The sequence below is a fragment of the Manis javanica genome, chromosome 4 (genome assembly GCF_040802235.1).
Source record: "Manis javanica isolate MJ-LG chromosome 4, MJ_LKY, whole genome shotgun sequence".
Classification (NCBI taxonomy): Eukaryota; Metazoa; Chordata; class Mammalia; order Pholidota; family Manidae; genus Manis; species Manis javanica.
In genome coordinates, this window is record NC_133159.1 from 35,049,848 (window position 1) to 35,069,436 (window position 19,589).

Below are 19,589 nucleotides of genomic sequence, written 5' to 3' on the forward strand. Positions count from 1 at the left end.
TTCATTACCCCCAAAGGAAACTGTACTATCAAACATTTGCTACCTGTCCCCTCTTCTCAGCCCCTGCAAACCACCAATCTTCACTCTGTCTCTATGGATTTACCTATTCTGGATATTCATGTAAATGGAATCATATAATATGTGAGCTTTTGTATCTGGCTTTCACTTGGCATAATGTTTTTGAGGTTCATCTATGTGGTAGCATGTATCAGTACTTCATTCTTGTTTATGGCTGAATACTATTCCATGGTGTATATATGTTTCTGTCTATGCATTCACCTGCTGATGGACAGTTAGGCTGTTTTCACCATTTGGCTATTGTGAATAGGGCTGCTACGACATCCATATACATGTATTTGTTTGCGTGCCTGTTCCCAATTCTTAGAGATGTATACCTGGGAGTGGAATTGCAGGGTCATATGGAAATTCTGTTTAATCTTTTGAGGAACCATCAAACTGTTTTCCACAGCAGCTGAACCACTTTACATTCCCACCGGCAATGTATGAGGGTTCCAGTTTCTCCATGTCCTCACCAATCCGTGTTATTGTCCTTTTTTAATATACAGCCATCCTAGTGGGTGTGGAGTGGTGGCACCTCTTTGTGGCTTGGGTTGGCATCTCCCCAGTGACTAATGATGTTAAATATCTTTTCATGAGCCTCATGACCATTTAGATTTCTTCCTTGGAGAAATATCAACTCAGGTCCTATGCCCATTTTTAAGGATGGGCTGTTTGTCTTTTGCTTGCTGTTGAGTTGTAGAAGTTCTTTGATATTCTGGATACTAGAATGATTCTCCCATTCTACAAGTCTTTGCACTTTCTTGATAATGTCCTTTGTTGGTTTACTTTCACGTGATTCAAGTTTTTCATTCATTCATTTACTTACTCAGCGGACACTGGGCTGGCATAGGGACAAATTAAACAAAGTCCCTGCCCACAGAGAGCTTCATTACAGAACTAGTAATAATAGTAACAGTAACCAGGAGGCACCGCCTGTGACCGATGACTATACACTGGGCACCATTCTAAATGCTTTCATCATCTCATGTAATCCTCAGGAACAATTCTGAGAAGTAGGTACTGTTATCATCCCCAGTTTACAGATGAGGCAGTTGAGGCACACAGCAATTGAATAAGCTGTCCAAAGCCTCGAAGATGATGAATGGAGAAGTTGTGGGTCACACCCAGGCAGTCCTACTCCTGTACCCATCTCCTCACTACCACACCATCCTTTCTCCCCTTGCTGACAAGAACAAGACTTTTTTAGTTCTTCCCTGTTTTGAGAAGCAGGCAAAACCTAAAGATAAATAACATCATTATGATTACAATAAAACATTTTTAAATTATTTTTTCTCATCTTCATGCCCTTCACAGGGTCAAGCAAATACTACAAGACCTCATTTTTAAAACAACAGCCTTCACCCCATAGAACCCTGTGCCTTTGTTTTCCTCTTCTGACCTAACATGAACAGTAGAACCAGCCTTTCCTGCGGCCAGAGGCCACCTGTCTCATGTCACTTCATTGAACAACAATCACAAGGCTCTGATGCTATAGTTTCACATAAAAACCTGCTGAATATTTTTAAAAGATACATTATTTCCCCAAAATGATATGTGCACTTCAACTGCAACACTTTATTCAATGTTTATGTTTTACTATATAGTCTTTCAGAGTTTTTTTTAAAATAGAAAGTCCTTGGGAAGAACTTATTTCTAACTACCAGTTTGTCTGGCTGTCAAAACCTCCGTTTCTGCCCTGCCTGGTACTGTCTGACCTTGTACACCCAGTGCAGCATGCTGGACTCACATGTCAGCAACAGCTCCAAGTGTCAGAGCTCAGGCCAGCTAGACTTGGTGAGATTTGCCCGGACGAACAGGTACTCAGGGAAGACACACCGCAGCAATTCCTGATTCAGCAGTGCATACACCACCAGAGCACATAACATCAATTATTTTGTTGTCTGGTTTTTTTTTTAACAAAATAGTACATAAAATATGTTTTTAATGTTTCAACATTGGGCTTTGAACAGGACGTGGTGAAAGTGGTGGCAAAATATACAGAAATCAGAGAGAGAATGTAATTGGTCAGGAAGATGCCTGACCCTGGTCTCTTTCCTACAACAGCAACTTGCCGAATCTGTGCCTACTCTTCCCTGCAGGAAAAGGAAGCCAACCTGTAGGGATACAGGCACTGAAGCGTACTTCTCACACACGCCAGTAGGTGGCAGTCTTGTCTGGAAGTGAAGAGAAAGCACAGGACACTGGTTTCCAAGGCCGAGGAGCAAAGCATTGTAAAAGCTCCTCAAGCTGAGTGCCTGGGAAATGGTTGCAGGGCATGGCCACAGTTCCCAGGTGGAGTACCATTTCTAAGGTCCGTCTGCTAAAATAATACTAAGGCAGCTACTACAGCTCTGCCCCCTATTCACTGTGATTCCCTGGGCAAGTCGTTTGTCATGGGCTGCTTCATCTACCAGACTGGTGATCACCCAGCTTCCTTCTGGCACTGACAGGCTGTGGGTGCTGTGGTTCTCCTGTGGAGAGGAGGACTCTTTCCTCTTGCACTGAAGTTTCCATCGAGTGTCAGTGGCCCACTGCTGGCAGGTTTTGCTTACCGCTCTTTCAGTCAGCATGAGCACCATGGCTGCCATGTGCCTGATCAGCCTTTGTCACATGAACCAGCATGGACCCCGCAGAGCTGTTCCACAGCCTCACCGAGCTTGACTGTCAACTGCCTGAGCACCCAGATCGCACCCCCCTCCCTGAATCCTCTGATCCCTTCTTCCCAGCCCCAGCGCTCGCCTGGTTTCTCTCTCTCCAGAAACTGCTGCTAGGTCCTTGTACTTTCCTATTCTTCCACCAGTCCCTCAGGTATCAGTCCCTTTGTCCCTCAGGATTCAGTCCCAGGTCCTCTTCTCTTCTCTCTTTCCTGTCTGTGGTACCTCATCCACTACCGTGGTTTTAATTATCACTTACATTAATAGAAGCAATGAAGTTTTACTCCATGCTAGGTGCTGCTCCAGCTCCATACTTTTAATCCACATAACAAGCTGACAAGGTGGACACTATTATTATCCCTGTTTAGTGGGTGGTAGGCAGAGTGGTGAGTGGCATCCCTACAGCTCAGGCCACTCTCCCGAGCTCCAGGTCTCTATTCTATTCACCGTCTGAACATCTCCCCGTGGATATCACTGACCATGTTCACAATATGGCTCCTGGTATTCCAGCCAAGCCCCAATCTCAGTGAAAAGCATCCAATTCCCAGGCCAGAAATGTGTCATCTCTTCCTCCTTCCTACCTTCAACCAACTTCTAACAAGACCAGTCAACTCTAACTCCCAAATCTGTCCCCTCACCTTAACTCCTGTATTGTCTCCACTGCCATAATTCATGTCCCTGCATTTCTTGGTCTTCATCTCTCCAGTATGGTGCCCACACCCAGTCTGTTTTCCTAGCCCTCCATCACAGTGGAGGCAGTAGAGCTGAGTGGTGAAGAATATGCACTTTGAAATCCAGCAGTCACTCCACTACTTATTAGCTGTGTGATGTTGGGCGAGCTACTCACCTGAGTCTTAGTTTTCTCTGAAATGAAAGACCAAGAAAACACTTTCTCTAAAGGGTGGTTGGAGCCGCTCCTATTGTACTTTCCTATTCTTCCAGGAAAGCATTCAGAAGCTGGGGCTAGCCTGCCTCCACAGGCTTAGCTACCTCTCCATGACCCCACACCCTGTGCCCCAGCCAGACCTGCCTGCTTGCCTAACCACAAGGGGGGCATGCTCCAGCCAACATGGTACTCACCACATGCCTCACTCCAGACACTCCCTTCCTCCAGAGAGCTTTGTCAGCTCACGTGGCACCTTCTCCAGGGAAGCCTTTTCCTGACTCTCTGTCCTCCAGCCCCCTCAACATGCCCTCACACCAACCTGGCTTCCTTTGTGTTCCCATGGGTCTTGTAACACTGTGTTGCAATGCCAGTGACCTTACTGTTTCATATGCTGTACTAGACTGTCATCCCTGAGGGCAGGGATTGCATCTGAGTCCTCCTCGATGCCCTAGCATGGGGGTCTGGCACACAGAATATGCTCAATAAGTATTTTGTTAGATATATGAATGAATCAATGGGTAAATTAGTGACTGCTCCAATTTACAACAGTTGGGCACTGTCAGAACCATAGGCTTCAGGCAGAGCCGCCAAAGACCACAGTGTCCTGCTGCCCTTGTTTCCTGAATGAGTCGGTATGCTTAAAAAGCCACACAGCGTCTAGAGCGGTCACTGGCTGTGGTTCTTGCAGACACATTTGGGTGGGTGCTAGCTCTTCTGCTTTGGGTGTAAAGAGTGACAGCTGTGAATTTTAAAACTGAACCAGAAATGACTCAGTGAACAAATCTGCATTGTTCCAAGGAGCACCAAGTGTTGCAGGTCCATCGTCAATGAAGGATCAAGCATTTAGTGTAAAGTGAACAGGGAGAGCCCAGTATTTGTCTCCTGGAGTGCTTGGTTCTGTGTGGGCAGAGAATGCTGTTTGTGGTCAGGGAAATTTCATAAAAATATTTTCACCCATTCATTGTCACCCTGAATGTTTACTGAGTCATTTCTCACTGCAGGAAGAGCTCTCTTAGGCACAGGCAGGCATTTTTCCCAGGGTATTCTGGCAGTAAGGGGCTGCCAGCTTGTGCCTGGGAAGAGCCCAGCCACTCACAGGAGCCGTAGTGCAATTGACAAGGCCCAGGAGTGTCAAATATGAGGGGGAGCCAACCACTCAGACCCCAAAACTGAGCCACACTAATTCAGGAAGAAGGGAGAAAAGGTCTCATAACCAAACAGCCAGAGGACCAGTGAGAAAGACTTGGGAGTCTCAGGCACCAGCCGGCGCAAGCTGTGGGAGGCATCTGGGGCTGCATTTGTATCCAGGCAGGAGAGCATTTGGGGGAAGCCAGGGAGCCTCGGCGTGCTGGTCCCTTTCCCTCCACAATGTTGCTGGCTCCATGATTCCAAATTAGAACCACATCCGAGGAACTGGAAACTGGGGCAGGGGACTGCTGGGATTGGGAGGGCTACCCTGAGAGATGAAAGAGAAAGCCCTGAACAGTGGCTGGATGGTCATAGGAAGTGCGTCTGAATGAAGCAGCTGTTTCTGGATCAGGCTGGTTCAAAGAGGAAAGGGACTTCCCAGGAAAGCCTGTCCCCAGAGTGCCGAGCACTGAAAGGGGTTCCACATGTCCCTGAGGACCTGCTGCCTGGGAGTGAATCTTTGATTCTGTGACTGGGAAAAACTGGCTGAGACAAGACCAGCTTTGTGTGGGGGCTTCAGGACTGGGCCTTCTGGTGTGCCCCATGGCTCTGGAGTCCAGATGGCTGGGAGACCCTGCAGGATCTGGAACAGAGGCTATTTGGGGGAGACAGGCAATTTGGGGGAGGTGGGCTGATTCACTGTATGGTAGCCTAGCGGTGCCTTTCCTTAGACACACCAGCCCAAACTGGTTCTCCTTCCTGCCAGAGGGCCCTCCTGAAGCCTGGAGCAGTTGGCAGCTGATGATGTTCAGTGCCAGACAGGAAAGTAGAGTGTACAGCATACGAGGCATAGGATGGGTCTGCCTGCTGCTCCCCAGCCTCCACCCCTGGGTAACAGGCCTCTGCTCTGTTGATGATTGTCAGTGAAGATTTTCTGACAAGGCTGTAAATCACCAGCACATGTTTGCTGTTAGGCAGCATGTGTTTGTTTGGAGTTAAGCAAGTGAAGCTTCCAGAAGCTGAAAGCAGTCTCCTGGAGAGACCCACTCTCTGTGTCAGCACATCCGTGCAGTTCCTTTCAGTGGCCACTGGCCCAGGTGCCCTTGTCTCCCACACGGAGGCAGGGCTGCATCCCTTTACCTCTGCACATGCCCAGCTCACATGACGCAGGCATTCATGGCACAGGATCCATTCAGGGCTGACCAAGAAGTATAAGTTCCTGGCTTCAAAGAGTGCTCTCAAAAGTGGCCATGAGAGGTGGAGGAAAGAAGCTGCGGCAGTGCTGGCTCTCAGCCTGTGGAAGTCAGGGCTGGGAATAGTTCCAGAGCTCAATGTGGACAAGGGCCATAGGGGCTAGTGCAGAGCCTGCTCTGGGATCATGTCCCACCAGGCTGGGCATTTCCAAGCACAGTCCCAGGCTGCCATGACCAGAGCGTCTCTAGCCTCAGAAATACAGGATTTGGTCAGTTCTTTTCAACAACATTTATGGAGCATGTGCCTGGAGTGGTTTGAGGCTCTGGGTAGGGCAGGAGAAGATGCCTAAGTTATGTTCACTGGAGTTCATGCACTAGAAGAGAGAATGTTACTGCATGACACCAGTACTCCATGGCGGGAAAATGGGGCTAAAGGGCCACAGACCTAGTACATCTCTATTCTTGAGAGGCCCAGAGGAGGCAGGGGGAGAACAGGCCAGAGAAAGCTTCCAGAAAATTAATTTTGGAGCTGAGTCTAGAAGAATAAGTAGCAATAGCCAGGTGAATAGGACTCCTTTCTCTGATAATGGTAACCTAGGAAATTTGGATCAGTCCCCCTCCTGGGGACTAAAATATTGAGTGTTTTTGTTCATAATACTACTGACACCAAATGCGTTAGGGAGTTTTCCACACCAAGCAGTTCTCCAATTCTCTGTAGACACTAACTAGATGTCCTACAGTTCAACTCAATTCTGACACTCACTACCCAGAGTTAGCTTCAGACTGCACAGGTTTAAGGGCTCAGTCCCACCAGACTGCCCTCGCTTCAGTCACAGGTGTCAGGTCCCAGGTTTACCCACACTTCTGTCCAACATAGCTACAAAGTCAGGGGAGTCCCACAACCCCTCCTCTGTTTCAGGTTTGATAATTTGCTGGAACAATGCACAGAACTCAGGAGAGCATTTGCTTACAATTACCAGTTTATTATAAAGGACACAACTCAGAGACAGCCTGAGGGTCATGTACAGGGCAAGGTATGAGTTGAAGGACTGCTTTGGGCATATCACCCTTCCACACCTCAGTGTGGGCTGAAGCTCTGAACCCCATGACTTAAGGGTTTTTGTGGGTTTCACTATGCAGCTGTGACTGATAAGTCATTGATCATTGGTGATCAGCTCACTCTCCACTCCCTCCCCAGAGGTCAAGGGTAGAGATGAAAGTTCCAACCCTGTGATCATGCCTCGGTCTTTCTGGTGACCAGCCCCCATCCTGATGCCATCTAGGGGCTCCCAGCCAGCAGTTATCTCACTTATCATACAAAGGACACTCATAACTCTGGAGATCCCAAGGGTTTCAGAAGCTGTGGTCTAGAAACCAAGGACAAAAATCAAATAACTGTTTCCCATTGTACCACAAATATCAAGAAGGAAAAAAATACTTGTAATTGTCTTAATAACACTGGAGAGCAAGGCAATGAGGAATTACCAGACCAAAACTTAGGGGAAGGTCAGAACTCAGAAAGATAAGCTCAGCACTCAAAGCTGAGGTCACTTGTTGATCCTAAAGAAACTCAGCAGCATCAAAAGACAAGGGAGAAAGAAGGCACCAGGGCAGGTCTGATACCTCTAGCAAAATATACTAAGCTGGGACCCCAGAAGACAATGCCCTCAAGGTAAAGGTGAGCCAGAAGTAATCCAGCCCTCAAGTGGTCTTGCATGGATTGTATAGCCACCTTTATAGTCCAGGGAACCTCAAGTCTTAGACTTAAGCAAAGATGGTCCAGAATTGTTAGTGCCTGAGTGGCTGACAGAAACAAATGAAAATACTCCCTGGAAGCAAGTATCTTCATCTTAGCTCTGAAGTTTTTCCAAAAATTAATTTGCAAATATAAGACCAATCCAAAATATAAAATAACCATGCACACACAAATCACAATGAGAGACTAGTAGACTAGAAAATGACTCATAAAGACTTCAGCCAAAGTAATTATTAGATACAGATACTATCAAAAAAGTACATTTTAAGAAATATGGTAAATAACTTTAGGGAAGAAGCTATAAAAATGACATTATAGATTTGAAAAACAACCAAATGGGATTTTTCAAACTTAAAAATACAATAGCAATAGCCAAAGCAATCCTGAGAAGGAAGAATAAAGCTGTGGGGATCTCGCTTCCCAACTTCAAGCTCTACTACAAAGCCACAGTAATTAAGACAATTTGGTACTGGCACAAGGACAGACCTACAGACCAGTGGAACAGAATAGAGAGTCCAGATATTAACCCAAATATATATGGTCAATGAATATATGATAAAGGATCCATGGACATACAATGGGGAAATGACAACCTCTTCAACAGCTGGTGTTGGCAAAACTGGACAGCTACATGTAAGAGAATGAAACTGGATCACTGTCTTACCCCATACACAAAAGTAAATTCTAAATGGGTCAAAGACCTGAATGTAAGTCATGAAACCATAAAACTCTTAGAAAAAAACATAGGCAAAAATCTCTTGGACATAAACAGGAACAACTTCTTCATGAACATATCTCCAGGGTCAAGGGAAACAAAAGCAAAAATGAACAAGTGGGACTATATCAAGCTGAAAAGCTTCTGTACAGCAAAGGACACCACCAATAGAACAAAAAGGCATCCTACAGTATGGGAGAACATATTCATAAATGACAGATCCAATAAAGGGTTGACATCCAAAATATATAAAGAGCTCATGCACCTCAACAAACAAAAAGCAAATAATCCAATTAAGAAATAGACACGCAATCTGAACAGACACTTCTCCAAAGAAGAAATTCAGATGGCCAACAGGCACATGAAAAGATGTTCCACATCTCTAATCATCAGAGAAATGCAAATTAAAACCACAATGAGATATCACCTCACACCAGTTAGGATGGCCACCATCCAAAAGACAACAACAAATGTTGGCGAGGTTGTGGAGAAAGGGGAACCCTCCTACACTGCTGGTGGGAATGTAAATTAGTTCAACCACTGTGGAAAGCAGTATGGAAGTTCCTCAAAATGCTCAAAATAGAAATACCATTTGACCCAGGAATTCCACTTCTAGAAATTTACCCCAAGAATGCAGCACTCCAGTTTGAAAAAGACAGATGCACCCCTACGTTTATGGCTGCACTATTTACAATAGCCACGATATGGAAGCAACCTAAATGTCCATCAGTAGATGAATGGATAAAGAAGATGTGGTACATATACACAATGGAATATTACTCAGCTATAAGAAAAAAACAGATCCTACCATTTGCAACAACATGGATGGTGCTAGAGGGTATTATGCTCAGTGAAATAAGCCAGGCAGAGAAAGACAAGTACCAAATGATTTCACTCATATGTGGAGCATAAGAACAAAAGAAAACTGAAGGAACAAAACAGCAGCAGAAGCACAGAACCCAAGAATGGACTAACAGTTACCAAAGGGAAAGGGACTGGGGAGGACGGGTGGGAAAGGAGGGATAAGGGTGGGAAAAAAGAAAGGGGGCATTACGATTAACATGTATAGTGGGGGGGGGGCACGGGGAGGGCTGTGCAACACAAGAGAAGACAAGTAGTGATTTTACAGCATCTTACTATGTTGATGGACAGTGACTGTGAGTGGGTATGTGGGGGGGACTTGGTGAAGGGGGGAGCCTAGTAAACATAATGTCCTTCATGTAATTGTAGATTAATGATACCAAAATAAAACTAATAAAAAAAAAAGAGAGACAATGGCTGAGAATTTTCAAGAACTGATGAAAGACACCAAATCACAATAAAATCTAAACAGGACAAATGAAAATAAATCCATACTAACCCAACTACATACTGTCTCACTTCAAATAAAATAATGAAAGTAAGAAGATAGAAAAGATATATAATGAAAACACTAATCAAAGGAACACAGGAGTAGTATATTAATAACAAAAAAGTTGGCTTCAGAGCAAATAAAAAAAATTTACTAGAGACAGAGAGGTACATACATAATAATGAAGGGGTAAATCCACCAAGAAGCATAGTAATCCTAAATATATATGCACAGAACTAGAGATCCACAAAATATGGGGAACAAAAGGAACAGAATTGAAAAGAAAGATCTATAATCATAGTTGGAGACCTCCACACCCCTCTTTCAAGAATGTATAGAACAGTAGACAGAAAAATCAGCAAGGATCTAGAACTCAACACCATCATCAACCATCAACATGGTCTAACTGACATTTATAGAACACAATGCCATATAAACTCTTCTAGAAAATAGAAGAGGAGGGAATACTTCCTAACTAATCTTATGAAGTCAGTGTTACCCTAATAACAAAACCAGACAATGGCAGTGCAAAGAAGAAAAAAAAAGTCTATAGATCAATATCCATCATCAGTTTGGATGGAAACATCCTTAACAAATACTAGCAAGTAAAATTCAGCAGTACGTGAAAAGAATTATACACCATGACCAAAAGGGTGGGGGCTCATTCCAGAAGTGCAAGGCTGGTTCCAGATCTAAAAATCAACCAGTTTAATTCACCAAATTAATAAGCTAAAGAAAAAAAATCACATTATAATGTCAATCAGTACAGAAGATGCATTTGACAAAATTCAACCCCGATTTGTGATAAAAATTCTCAGGAAAATAAGACTATAGAAGAACTTCCCCAACTTGATAAAAGCATCAACAACAACAAGAAAAAAAATCAGCTAATATTATACTTTAATGAAAGACTGAATGCTTTCCCCCTAAGTTCAGGGGCAAGGCAAGGATGGCTGCTAAAGGATTACTACTAGCAAAAGAAAAATGATCCTCAAGACAATTCTCTACATGTCTCTCACATTTCTGCATGTCTTATAAGTGAAAAACTAACTGTTCTTTGTTCCAGACTAGCTTTTCAAGGATGTTTGGTTAGCAAAAAGCTAAGCAATATTTCCCCCTTTGTAGCAAAGGGTAGGCATGCTTACCAACTACTCTATAACATTCTGGTTCTCTGAGATCAAGCCTCTTCGTAATGCACTCCACTGCATAAGGAGGCATCCATCTGTGTTACCCCATGGGACCTGAGGGTAAAGGACACTGAGACAAAAAGAGAAAAGCCATTTAATCAATATGAAAAACATAAAAGGAGACATTCCCAGAGATGCTACATTCATTAAAATGATAAAAAGGTGATATAACTTTTTTCAATATGTTTGAAAATTTAGATGAAAACTGCTAGAAAACACAACTTACCAAAACAGACTTGAGAAGAAATAGAAAACACAAATAGTCCTCTAACCCTTAAAGGAAATAAATCAGTATTTATTTATTTTTTCTATAAGATCAGATAGCTTCAGAGAATTCTATCAAACATTCAAGGAAAAAAAATTCTAGTCTTACACATACTCTTCCAGAGATTAGGAGAGCACATATCCCAACATTTTCTAAGACTAACATAATCTCAATATCAAAATCCATCAATGACAGCATGCAAAAGAGAAGTTATATACCAATCTTGGGAAGATAGATGCAAAAATCCTACACAAAATATTAGCAAATTGAATCTAGCAGTACATAAAAAGGTTAATATGCCATATACAAATGCACATATATCCTCTTATTAGAAAAAAGTTTGAAAAAATTGAATCTCGCTCTGATAAGAGGTATCTATAAGAAACTATGGCAAACGTCATACTTCACAGGTAAAACATTGGAAACTTTCCCGTTGAGATAAGAAATAAGGCAAACTTGCAAACATTCCTCTCCATGGAAATCTTCAGTAAAATGCGAAAGACGTGTGAACTGAAGAGAAACCAGAGTACACTTAGCTACATTTGCCACTCTTTCCTTAACTGATACAATTCTCCCAGTCTAGTGCCTATTCCTGTGCCATGACCACTGTGCTCTGAAAAATCTGTGATGAGGTTTTCTGGAAAAGATGTACATTGACCCAAAGATGTACATTGACCCAAAACACAGGAACATGCTGTTTTAAACTGAAATGGAGTTCCGGATACGGTGCCCTGTGGGTGTGCCTGTAAGCCTTGGCTCCATGCCTTACCGAGGGTGCTAGCGCGGGTCCGCAGCCTGCCCCGTCCACGGCTCCGGGTGCAAGCAGACCCAAACCTGTAAGATGTTGTCCAACCCTGGGAATCCCAGAGAAGCGCTTTTGGTTTTGTGGCTCCTTAAGGACGGGGCATCTATGCAACCCACGAATGAAGGCCTCAGCTGCAGCTGGAGGAGGTAAATAAGAAAAACCAGTTATAAGCCACCTTTACAGAAAGAAGACCCAAGTCACAGCTTCCAGGCAGCATGTTCAAATTCTGTTTCCTTACAAAAAAAATCAAAATCCTTTTTAAGGAAGCAGGTCAAGAATCTGTCTTCAACATGCTAAATACTTAGTCTTAGCTAGCTAAGGCCTACCAAAAATTTTACTACCAATTCTCTATTGTTTTCCTTCCTAATTAACCTCTGCTTGAAGGCAGAAGGCTCACTTAAACTGAAAAGAAACAAAAACTTACCTATTCTTACCCTGCCCATCTTCCCAGATACTGGCTGATCCCCTATGCTGTGCTGCCTTTGCACCTACGGACAAAAACTTTTCTTCCCGTCATACAGAATTATCCCAAGCATTTTCTTATTGGGTAAAATCTCCCAAAAAAGAAAATAAAAGGCTAATTTTCATTATTCAAACAGGTAACACTGGTAATAGTTCTCACGTCTACACTGCATTCTGTTATGCAAATGAGCTAGTCAGGGAAACAAAAACTCCCTAAGTCCTGTCTCCACCTGGAGTAAGTAAGGGAGAGACAGGCCGCCCTTGACTTCTGTGCTGGGGGCAAGCTTCTAAGTCCTGTCTTCCATGTCTCCAGCACGGGAGTTTAGAATAAGTTACCCTGGTGTACATTATCACTTCACCCTGTCTCCTTCTAGCTCTGCTTGTTTCCTTTCTCTTACAAAAATATGCAGTCCTCCCCCATCTTCCTAGGTACTCCCACAACCTACTGTCCCCTTTTCTATCACTTGTCACCACATTGTGCACCTGGCACAATAGGTGTATGCAGATTTGCCAAAAGGCTGCATGCATGCTGGAATGAATGATGAACGAAAAGCATCTACAGAAGAAAATCCTCTCAATAAGCTCTAACTAAATCTTTCCCTCCTTTTGTTTCCACTATTTCCTAGCTGTGGAACATTAGATAAAGAGCTTCACTTCTCCGTGCCTCATTCCCTCAAATGTAAAGTGGGAATAATACTCATAGTGTTTTTGCAAAGCTAACCTCATTTGGTTATAGTGAGCTTCAGTGGGACACAATATAGGAAGCTCTTAGCACAGAGCCTAGGCAAAGAAGGACTCAATAATGGTTTGTCAGAAAAACTGCTGTGTACCTCATTTTCTGCCACACATCCCACACCCACTTGCTCTATTCCTTTCACCCCTTGTTTTCCCCCATCCTGGTCCCCCTTTGAAGACACAGCCCTTTCCTCCTCCATTAAACCTGATTCTTCCAAGCCCAAGGCGGGCCTCCTGCTCTGACAGACTGAGCCTTCTTGATAGCTATCACCATCTATCCCTTCCATCCCCACAAACGACTGGTTCTGTGAGCTTGGGCAGTCTCCGTCCCTTCTTCCTCCTCCTAACCACAAGCTCCAGGAGGGCAGGTCTGAGGTGTAGCCTGCCCAGCTCCCCCTTTGCCTTGCACAGTGCTGGTCAGTGGAAGGTGCTAGAAAAGGTCGTTGAAGAGGATGGGAAAAGGGGGACGAGGTTTGGTTCAAGGGGCTCTTTGCTTCCTTGGTGGGGCTGTAGAGTGTTGGAGCGGCAGGCCTCCCCATTGCCTCTGTCCTTCCCCAGCCATAGCTCTGATCAAGGACCTGGTCGACTACGACGTGTGCCCGGAGCTGCTCAAGGGCCTTGTGGAGCTGCTGATACCGTCCTTCAAAGAGACCAGCAAACTGCAGCCCAAGATCCTCTCCGGTAGGGATCTGCTCAGACTCGGCGGGGAAGGCACCTGGGTGGGGGCGGGGACTCTCCTGCCTCACGGCCGCCCTTCCGCCAGAATCCTCGGCTCTCCAACTCACCGCTCCGCTGCCAGTGTTCTTACAGCAGGCCGCGGCCGCCAAGGCCATCGGGTAAGCCGGCAGAGGGTGGTGGGTGGATGCAGCAAGCCAGGCTGGGCGCTGCCTGCCGGACAGGCCCAGGGTCCAGCAGCCCGAACCCCCGGCCCAGGGTCCTGGCGCGCAGCAACACCAGCCTCGCGGAGGAGATGCTGCACTTGCGCGTGGTGCACAGCCTGATGACCGCCATGGGCAACACCGACCACAGCAACAGCCAGCGGCAGGCCAGCCTCACGCTGGAGGTGAGCGGGCGGCTGGGGGCGGCACGGCGGGCACCGGGCGTGGGCACTGCAGTCACCCGCCTGCCGCCGCAGTACTTCGTGCAGACGTTCCCGGTGGTGGAGGACCACGTGCGCAAGTCCATGGGGGAGGAACTCTACCAGCTCTTCCTCGTAAGCGTGCCCCGCCCGCCACAAACAGCAGTTCCCTCCCACACATCGGGCCTGTCGGCCGGCTGCAGAAGGGGCTTGGGCTCCTCCACCTGGGGTCCTTTGGTACCCTTTCCCGCCCCTCCGGTCAGCAGCATCCCTCTGCCCAAGCCCACCTCCGGTCCGCACTGTCCTGGCCCCGCAGCCGGGTTCCTCTCGCTGCCGTCCTCAGAGCAATGCCGGGGACTTATACATGAAAATGAACAGCATTCAGGCGGATATCTTGGCGGCCAACAAAGTCAATGTTGCCAGAGGTGAGTGGGGAGTAGGGGGCCTGGAGCAGAGGTGCAGCCGGCAGCCAGACTCAGGTTCCCATCCCCCGCCGACAGCATTATACCCAGGTGACCTCTCCTCCGGCATCACGGGCTTTTACTTCGGCCCTCGGGATCAGGAGGCCCGTCTCCCACAGTTCCAGCAGGAGAATACGCAAGGAAAAGAGTAACAGAGCCTCTGAAGCAATCCAGGAAGGCCACGCTGTGTGACAGGAAGCCTCGCAGAGGAGCCTGGGGTCAAGCTCAGGGCATTTCTCCACTTGGCCCTACGTGGGAGGCTGGGGGTTAGGCATGCCAGTGGGTGTGAGGGAGAGCAGCTGCCCGGGAAAGTTCAATAAACAGTCTTGCTATCTGTCTGTCCTGTGTGCCTGTGGAGCTGGGAGGGAGATCAAATGACAGCTATGACAGTGGGGTGGGGTGCCTCTGTTTACCAAGCAGAAAAGTTGGTGCAGAGGGAAGGGACGCCAACATCCCGGAAGGCCCAAGAGCACAGCCTAAGGAGAGACCCCCACCTCCGCTCCCTGCTGGCCCCTGCAGTCTCTCCTCCAGGACACCACACTCAACCTGGTTTTGCTCCTACCTCTCGGGTTGCTTCCTCTCATTCTCTTTCGCTGATTCTTTACAGCCCAGCTTCTTTCAAGTTGGAGTGCGGCAGGACTCTGACCTTGAGCCTCTTCTCTGTCTACTTTTACACCTTGGTGATCTCATCCAGTCTCCAAGCTTTAAATACCACTTCTATGCCAATGACTCACATTTCTATTTCTAGCTAAACATATTTCCACCTCATGTTCAAAACTGAACTCCTGCTCCTGTGCTCTCTCTGCCCGCTCAGCTCATCCTTCCTGCCACTCAGAACAATGGGATTCTCCTTGATGTCTCTTTAATCTCTATATCCATTCTGTCTGCTGACTCCACCTTCCAAGTATATCCAGAATCCAACTATATCTCACTACCCCCATTGCTAATACCCTGGTCTGGGCCACCATCATCTCTCCTCTGGTTTACTCTGCTTTCTGCTGATTCCCTTTTCAATACAGCAGCCAGAGTGATCCTTTTAAACTTCAGATTCTAACATTCTGCCCCCAATCTCGCAAGGCTCTCCATTTCACTTAGAGTAAAGCTAAAGCCCTTACTGTCGCCTGGAGGATCCTAGGTGATCTAGTCTCCCATTCTGAACTCATCCTCTACTTCTTTCTCCATACTGGCTCCAGAGGAACTACCTGTGTGGGTCTTGAAATTGACAAACAAGCTCTTGCCTTAGGGCTTTTGTACTGACCTTTTGGCTGACCAGTGAGAGAGGTTCTGTTCTTAGAACTCCTGACCCCACAAAATCTGGCTGCATGGTTAACTCTCTCGCCTCTTTTCAACTCTATACAAAAGTCCCCTTCTCAATGCGGGACACTCTTAAATTGCATCCTACACTGCCACTCCCTGTACTCTGCCCCCCAGGTCCCTGTGCTGCTCTTTTTCCTTAGCGCTTATGACTTTGTTTATTGTCTTGTCTATCCACCTGAACGTAAGCTCCACTAGGAGGAAATTTTTTTTTTCTTTACTGATATCCCAAGCGCTGAGAACAATGCTGGGCATGCATAAATGATATGACCATACAGGAGGGAATTGTGCCTCAAGTCCGACGAAATCTAAGTCAGATGGCGGTAATTCTCCAGATTGCCACAGGAGGGCACCATGGTCCCGATGGGCTGAAGCCGCCCAGCCTTCCCTCAAACTATTTTGAGCCTTAAATTTTCTCTATTTGGGCCCAGGAAGGAAAGTAAAGTTAACAGAACAGTTATGGTTTCTATAAAGTTGAATGGATTTCCAACTTTGGAGAAGTTTCCTCTCTTTCAGGCCCATCATTCTTACTCTTTTTAGTCTTGAAATGGACTAATTTTAATAATTGAAAAATCAAAAAATATGGAAACCACTGGTATAAGGTGATTATAGTTTAATAAAATAATAAAACTTTTAAAAAACGAAAACTTAAGTACCATACAAACACCTAAAACACATATACATGACATGGAATTTATTAATAGTTTACTTTCTTCCAACTTTTCACTTTCAAAAGTTCAAAGTCACAACAAAGCTGAAAGAAAAATGTAATAAATACCTATATGCCTAGCACTGTTTGACACACTTCTCTCTCCTTGGTTACTGAGCTATTTAGAAGTTTCAGATACCATGATATTTCACCACTAAATACTTCACATTATGTTTCTCCTAAGAATAAGGACATTCTCCTACAAAATTACAATATCATTATTATAATAGCCTCCAGATGTGTCCACATCCTAATCCCTGGAACCTGTGAATATGTTACCTTACATGGTAACAAGGATTTTACAGATGTGATTAGAAGTCTTGAGATGGGGAAATCATCGGGATTACTGGGGTGGGCCCAAGGTAATCATGAGGGTACTTACCAAAGGGAGGTAGCAGATGGAGAGTTAGTACTAGGATAAGACAAGACAGAAGCAAGAGTTGGAATGAGGCAAGGAACGGGTCATGAGACAAGAAATGCAGCTTCTAGATGTGAAAGATAAGGGAACATTCCCCCCTCAAGTCTCTAGAAAAAATGCCACCCTGCCAACACCTTCATTTTAGACTTCTGACCTCCAGAGAATAAACTTGTGTCATTTTAAGTCACCAAGTTTATGGTTTTTTGTTACAGCAGCAGCAAGAAAACTAATACAATTATCAATTCAATAATATAATCTAAAATAGAGTACATATTGAAATGTCCACATATGTCCCCAAAATGTATGTTTTGTTTTCTTCTTTATGTTTTATTTTTGTTTTCTGTGTAGGATCCAGTTAAAAATTGTATATTGCTTTTGACTGTCAACTCACTTATTTTTAAAGTTCAAATTTTATAACAACTACTTGCCATTTTGATCTACATAAAAATATGAAACACAGATATACCTGAGAATTTCTTATTTTTAACAAATGATCCAGTTCTAGTTTTAAGGCTAACTTAGCTTATTAGGAAAAAAACAATACGCAAATGTGTGTCATACAAAAAGTAACCAATTATACTTCAATTTTTTTAAGTTTTTTTTTTTTTAAAGCAAACAAGTGCAACATTTAGAGCCAGAGCCCCCAGAGAGATAGGCCTTGCCTGAGGTGCTCAGGTGCTGCCTTGAAAAATCTGTGTTAACAGATATGCCCAAACTTGAACATTAAAAGTTTTATTCAACGAAAACAGATTAACCGGATAGTCCACAGGCAGCTAACATCTAGGGGACTGCTCTGTAGGCCCCGTGCCAAGCACAGGAAGCAGTTCAAGTTAATGCTTGGTGGGTTCCAACGTGCAACATAAATTCGAAGTCTTAGAGATGAAGTGTATCCGCCATCTTTGTGAGTGCTCTTGAATTCCTTGTATCTGTGTGGTCAACTAGTTGGGTAAGGCTGGGGTTGGGGCCCTCCGGGCGGTGGCCCTGTCCTCCCGGATGAGCGCGCTCATCCCTCCTTCCTCCTTCGGGGAACAGCACCGCCTCTCCAGCAAGAACTCCACGCAACTCCGCGAGAACTGACAGCACCATCCACGCCACACCCAGGACCGGAGTATTTACCTAAAGGCCCCCTAGGAGGTAGGGCTCGCCCCCCGAGAGCGACTTTTCTCCAGCCAAGGAGTCGAGATCGACTCAAGAGACGAGAGCCGACTCACGCACCTATCCAGTCTTCAGCCGTTTGCCCACTGGACAAAGCGGCATCTGTGCCATTCGCTGGGGGTGGGAAAGGGACTGTTCACCTGAAATGCACTTGGAACCCAGGTAGTTCCCGCTACGGCGAGAACGTGTGAGAAGACTGGAGAAACAGGAGTTTATCCTGGAACAACGCCACTCACGCACAAGGCCCCAGAGCTGCAACTAAAACACCTCTACAGCAAAACTTACTCCGAGCTGTTACCTTTGCGGCTACCTACACATTACAGGCTTTTTTTCAGACACGCGGATACCAGTCCTGCAAGTGCAAGACCTCAAAAAATTAAACCAAAACTCAGAGTTGCTTCTCTCCACGGAAATCTTTAGTAAAAGGCGAAAGATTTATACGATTTGAAGAGAAACCAGAGTATACCAATGTTGAGCCTCACACAGTTCTCGAGTAACTGTAACTCCTAGGTCAACAATGGTAGTTATGTGCGCAAAAGAGCTAGTCACTTCTGGCCTTATCACAGACAATTGTGTAAAAGTAGTATCATTTTTAAAGAAAAAAAAAGGCTGAGAGAAAAAGAAGATCTAGTTGTTTTAAAATAAGAACATCTTGGATGCAATGCATTGTGGGTATGTAAATGAGGCTGAGGCACCAACCTCCGGTTTCCTCTAACAATTACCTATTCTATTACAATTCTATTCCCGCTGAACCGCGGGCCACCAGCAGGGGACAGAGCATAAACCAGATTGGCAGGAATATAGTCGGGCGGTCCAACCAGAAAGTCTGATTTTGTTTTGTAATTGGCACTCCAAGTTAAATTTTCTTTTGAATTAAAAAAAAATTTGGGGGGGGAAAGGATTGAAAATAATGGTCTGCATTTCACTCAACCAAAATTTATTGAACAGTTATTCTGTCAAGCCTGTGCTAGGTAGGCCCTAGGAGATAGATAGGTCTGCGTGATGAGCTCTCCTAAAATGTTCAGTGACACATGGGCTGAGCCTGAAAACATCCTTAGAGGTGGTGGTGAGGGCAGAGAAGCACCATAAGCGGTGTGAAAGGGCAAGTGGCTAAGGGGCAGGGACCAGATTTTGATGGACCTTCAGTGCCATGTTGAGCTTTGATTTACCTTGAAGGCAATGGGGAGTCATTAAAAAACTTTAAAAGGAGACTATTATTGTCAGGCAGGAAAATAGATATGAGCAGGATGGAAAGAG

The 19,589-nt window shown here is 45.2% G+C and overlaps 1 protein-coding gene, 1 long non-coding RNA gene and 1 other non-coding gene across 8 annotated transcripts in view; 1 reads left to right on the forward strand and 2 right to left on the reverse strand.

Annotated features, from left to right (window-relative positions):
- Window positions 1–15,074, forward strand: part of ARMH1 (armadillo like helical domain containing 1) — a 46,994-nt gene extending 31,920 nt beyond the window's left edge. For 3 of the 6 annotated variants that reach the window (XM_037021962.2, XM_073233804.1, XM_073233805.1), the window contains exons 7-11: window positions 13,756–13,878; window positions 13,961–14,033; window positions 14,131–14,410; window positions 14,592–14,700; window positions 14,776–15,074. In XM_037021962.2, coding sequence (XP_036877857.1) covers window positions 13,756–13,878; window positions 13,961–14,033; window positions 14,131–14,410; window positions 14,592–14,700; window positions 14,776–14,888 — 698 coding nt within the window. In that variant the 3' untranslated portion in view covers window positions 14,889–15,074. The remainder of the gene's footprint in view (window positions 1–13,755; window positions 13,879–13,960; window positions 14,034–14,130; window positions 14,411–14,591; window positions 14,701–14,775) is intronic. The other 3 variants (XM_073233806.1, XM_017669352.3, XM_017669349.3) reach the window with 3 other exon arrangements.
- LOC108402667 (uncharacterized) lies at window positions 1,326–15,506 on the reverse strand. Its single transcript, XR_012130145.1, has 3 exons — window positions 15,299–15,506; window positions 11,965–12,137; window positions 1,326–11,000 (listed from the first exon to the last, which is right to left on the reverse strand). It is a non-coding gene; the product is annotated as an uncharacterized lncRNA (long non-coding RNA).
- Window positions 15,507–18,680: 3,174 nt separating this feature from the next.
- LOC118973065 (U5 spliceosomal RNA) lies at window positions 18,681–18,796 on the reverse strand. Its single transcript, XR_005062284.2, has one exon. It is a non-coding gene; the product is annotated as a U5 spliceosomal RNA (small nuclear RNA).
- Window positions 18,797–19,589: the final 793 nt, after the last annotated feature.